Source organism: Sardina pilchardus, chromosome 6 (genome assembly GCF_963854185.1).
Source record: "Sardina pilchardus chromosome 6, fSarPil1.1, whole genome shotgun sequence".
Classification (NCBI taxonomy): Eukaryota; Metazoa; Chordata; class Actinopteri; order Clupeiformes; family Clupeidae; genus Sardina; species Sardina pilchardus.
In genome coordinates, this window is record NC_084999.1 from 2,774,804 (window position 1) to 2,779,803 (window position 5,000).

At 47.5% G+C, this 5,000-nt stretch overlaps 1 protein-coding gene across 1 annotated transcript in view; it reads left to right on the top strand.

Moving 5' to 3' along the window:
* Positions 1-2,550: 2,550 nt before the first annotated feature.
* LOC134082249 (circadian-associated transcriptional repressor-like) overlaps positions 2,551-5,000 on the top strand; it is a 7,293-nt gene continuing 4,843 nt past the window's right edge. The window contains exons 1-2 of the mRNA XM_062537898.1: positions 2,551-2,668; positions 4,444-4,829. Coding sequence (XP_062393882.1) covers positions 2,587-2,668; positions 4,444-4,829 — 468 coding nt within the window. The 5' untranslated portion in view covers positions 2,551-2,586. The remainder of the gene's footprint in view (positions 2,669-4,443; positions 4,830-5,000) is intronic.

Below are 5,000 nucleotides of genomic sequence, written 5' to 3' on the forward strand. Positions count from 1 at the left end.
ATATTTGAATTTGGCACTACACGTTCTGAGATCTTAGCCTACTTTCCCATTTCTGCCAAATGGGCCACGCCCACTTTGGGTTTAGTGGGCATTGGTCACACGCATCACGTTTTCAGCGTAGGGTGTGCATGTATCTTCGTGACATCAGCGCAAAACGCAGTTTAGATTTAACGCCGCATGAGGGCGCCAGTGCTGCATCTCAAAAAATGACACGGACTGCTTTCAGCATCTTGCAAGACGCGTGCATGGTTTTGGGTCTATACTATAGACCTTTTCTCTTTTAATCTTAAATGTTATACTAAATTATTTGTTATATCATTAACATAATTTAAATTATTTGTTATATCATTAAAATAATTTAAACTGGCCTTGAACTACTGCAATGGTAGGATAAATAGACACATTTTGCTGCAAACTATTTTGGTTATTGTCAGAGCCCGTTCTCTGCCATCTACTAGACCTACCCTAGACGCTTTTGTGAAGGCAAATAGCTAAAATAACCACATTACTTAGGCTATTTAAATTCATGCGACTAGTCCAAAGACTCAGTAGTTTCAAATAGGCCTAGTTTCTCCGCATTAGATTTATAGAGCGAGGCTAGCCGTTCTCCGCCCTGCAAATACTGCCTGCCGGTCCATCCTGAGAATCTGCTCTGTTAGGACAACGCTAATTATATTCCGCATCATTTAACCGCTTTCCACCCCCTCCCTCCTCTTATCGTCTGCACGGTGGAGCGAACCTTTCAAACGTGCTGCCGTTACGTTATATTATGCAACAGACTTGACCCATATCGTCACTGAATTGGTCAGTCAGTCTTATAGAAGGCGGGACAACAGTAGTCTGTATGGATTTCATTGGTGTAGCGTACATAGAGGGCGTGGTTTCGTAGATTCATTCACAAATCTTCGTGGGCCGTCTACATGTGCACAAACCGCCGAAGCTTTGGAGACGAGAGGGCGTTCTTACCTTGAACTTGAAATACAGGGTCGGCCAACCCTGCATCAGTACCACTTCCCCATTAAGCCAACCCTGCATCAGTACCACTTCCCCATCGTGTACTTTCATCCAACATCTTAAATGACCAATATTTGTCTCATTTCCAATCCCAATGAGATAGGCTTTTGCCTGGCCCCAGTTCAACGAGAGAGAGAGAGAGAGAGAGAGAGAGAGGTTTCATATAATTATTGTAGCATCTATCATCACAGTCACATGTATTTTGTGTTGCCTTGTAAATGATATTGACTGGAAGTTTCATCATGAGGCTGACCAAAGAAAGGTGGGAAAACATTAATTTGAGTTACAGTCAAACATGTGATTATTTCAACTCTTTGGTGCTATCTTTTGTCATGTGCAACTGTGGCCACAAACACACACACACAGAGAGAGAGAGAGAGAGAGAGAGAGAGAGAGAGAGAGAGAGAGAGAGAGAGATTGTATGAGTGGTCTTTGTTATTCTGTAATTCGCTTTGGGCAAAAGTGTATTCTAAATGCATAAATGTAAAATAGGTGTAGTTGTTTTACAAGGCTATTGCTGATATCTTATGTAACATAATATTTACATATATTTGGACAGGAGATCTTGTATAACCTAAAATATTGTATCCTATCGTTTATAAATGTAGTTTCAGGGACATTTGTCAGAGACATTAGCTATTCGTGGATATCACATAGCCTACATAGCCTACCTAGCTCTTGCCTTATTTTAAAATATATATATATATAAAAAACATATTTTAAATAAATTGCTGAAAGTTATTGCCTGAATTGATGTTTTAAATCCTATGAAAATGTTGCCAAAAATGCACAAAAAAATAGACCCATTGCGGAAAATTACACCGATGAGGAATATACTGCAGTGTAGCACATAAAGGAAGACACTTTGGACACGATGTTGAGATTTAATGTATCTTAAAAAGAGGGGTTTCAAACGTGCGACCACGTGAGACGGTTGCCACAGAGGCGCAATTCTTATCTTGCATAATTGTCCCAAACTTTTGAAGAGAGCGTAGGCCTGTGTCCCCTCCCAAACAGTCTCTTTCTCCCTCTTTTCCTCCCTCTCCGCTCTCTGGCCGTGTATGCGCCCATGTGTCCCCTCCCAAACAGTCTCTTTCTCCCTCTTTTCCTCCCGCTCCGCTCTCTGGCCGTGTATGCGCCCATGTGCTCCTCCATCAGCCCAGTGTGCGCGTAGCCCTCGGAACACACTGTATTCCTTCACATGCGCAAACGACCGGGGAGCTCGTGTGTTTACACTCCTCCATCGTCTTTCCCTACTCTACACACATCTGACACATGTGTGGGCGGGGCCAGGGGCGCTGTAGCATTCGACCAATGGAGTGAGGGAGAAATGATCACTGGCTAGAATGTTCGCCAATGGACAGCGCCTCTGTCAAAACCACAGCCAATAAGCTGCCCTCTCTGATCGGCACTAAATTGGGCACGTGTATCCATGCACATGTTGACGCTCGTACGGGAGTGGAGGGGGAAAAAAAGAGGCAGCGGCGTAGTGGAGAGAAAATCCGGTGAACGAACAGCGCACGAGACCTCAGCGTAGACTAGCGGAACGGATGAGCCAGACACGGCGCGTGCATGCCAGTAGTCTCCGGAGCAACTAGGAGGACGGAGGGACTGGAAAGTGTTCTTGGGCTCGTTTTGCCGTGGGCGTCTCCAGGTGAGTTCGTGGGACTGCTGCTGGGCTGTATTATCACATTGACATTCCTGTGCACCGTTCAGTCGATATTAAAGTAGTCTGGTAGAGCCGGCGTTGTAGATGCAAGTGTGAAGTCATGGATGAACTGCGCGCCTGCTCAGTGGCAGCCTTTTGTAAAATCATCTTTACTCTGCATGGGTCTAGCGACTGTAATTTTATGTATAGTGTATATGAATTTTATGATACTTGACGAAGGTGTGTGTCTATACACAAAATAATGTTTGGAATATATTTGAATTTGGCACTACATGTTCTGAACCATTTTGATTAACTGGCACGCAACTGGTAATATGTGAATTAAAAAATGTGCCAAGGGCGTGTTTGAGAGGAGCAGTAGGCTATGCTGTTATACTGACGTTTTTCTACACCACATCTTAAAGAGTTAGGCACATAATGTTTCTAATTTGAGCCCAGGTGTCCCTCAGACAGTTGAATGAATCATATATAGTTCTAACCTATAGAATGAGCATGTATGTGTTAACAAAAACAAAACTGAGGACATCCACCCTTGACATAGTTAAGGTGAGGTGGAATTCGGAGGGGTGAATGAGGACACGGCAAGGTTGATGGGTGGTGTGTGTGTGCAGCCTCTATGGGTGTTTGTGTACAAGTGTGTGAGTAGGCACATGTGCGCATGTGCAATTGGACCTATGGAATCCTTACACACATGAACTCAGTGAACTTCCTCCCCCTCCAGTCTCAACACACAGCAATGGGATATGTATACCCTATGTGTGTGTGAAACAGAGAGACGAACTCACTGACCTGCCCGCGTGTGTGTGTTTATGGGGGAGGGGATCAGGGGGCAGTGTGTTGTCATATAGGAAGGCAAACAGGGAGGGTGATGGGGGGAAGGAGAGTGGTGAGATGGAGAGAGAGAGAGAGAGAGGGAGGGAGGGAGAGGGGGAATAGAGAGAAAGAGTGTGAACGGGGGATGGCGAGTGAGTGGTTTAAGGATGGGGGAGGGGGATGGAGTAGACTGGGGAGACTGGGACGGCAAAGACATCCAGTATGAGTAAGCGCTAGAGAGAGAGCTCACGGAGAGAGAGAGAGAGAGAGAGAGAGAGAGAGAGAGAGAGAGAGAGAGAGAAAGAGATAGAGAGAAGGAGAAGGAGGAGGAGGATGTATAGAGTGTAAGAATTAGAGGAAGGAATGGGAGAGAGAGAGAGAGAGAGAGAGAGAGAGAAAGAGAATGAGAGAAGGAGAATGAGGAGGAGGATGTATAGAGTGTAAGAATTAGAGGAAGGAATGGGAGAGAGAGAGAGAGAGAGAGAGAGAGAGAGAGAGAGAGAGAGAGAGAGAGAGAGATTGGTGCAGCCAGTGATTTCTGGTAAGAATAGTGAAATAAGCACAACCTTACGCCCCCACCCCCACACACACTCCGTCTCACGTGAGCACACACATTCACACACACTGGAGACTCTGACTGGGCTGTCAATGAGGGCTGCTGTGCCGTCTGTTGAAATTCACCGTTTTACTCACACAGACACACACACACACACACACACACACACACACACACACACACACACACACACACACACACTCTCACGGGCTATTGGCTGCAGTTTGCCAATTTCTCCATTGGGATGTGCACCATAGTGCTGTTGCTTATATCTGAATCAGGCCCACACACACACACACACACACACACACACAAACACACACACTCTCTCTCTCTCTCTGTCTCTGTCCTGCTCAATAGTAACCCCTGTGTCTCTCTCTGTCCCCTTCAGTCATGCAGACAACAGGAAGAAGCTCCTCCCCACCTTCCCATGATTCCATGAGCTCCAGCGACAGCTTCCTGTTCAGTGACAGTGACCCCGTGGAGGACGACACCGATGTCTTCCTGTCGGAGGGCGACGCTGGCCGCACCGACGCCCGCTCGCCCTCCTCTTCCCGCTCCGGTCTCCATGGCGACACCCTGTCCAGCCCCAGCTCTCAGTGGGCCTGCGGCGGCCTGGGCCAGCGGTCAGCACCGGTCACCGGGTCGCGGCCGGCGCCGCTGTCCTTGTCCGTGTCGTCGTCCAGCACGTCGGGGGCGTGGAGCGCCTCGGAGAGCGAGGGGGGGGGCAGCGACCGGAGCGGCCAGTCCCAAGGAGACCTGCTCTTCGCCCAGAAGGTAGACCACCTCCACCTACACCTACACCTACACCTACACCTACATCTACATCTACACTTACACCTCCACCTCCACCTACACCTACACCTACACCTCCACCTACACCTACACCTACATCTACACCTACACCTACATCTACACCTCCACCTACACCTCCACCTCCACCTACAC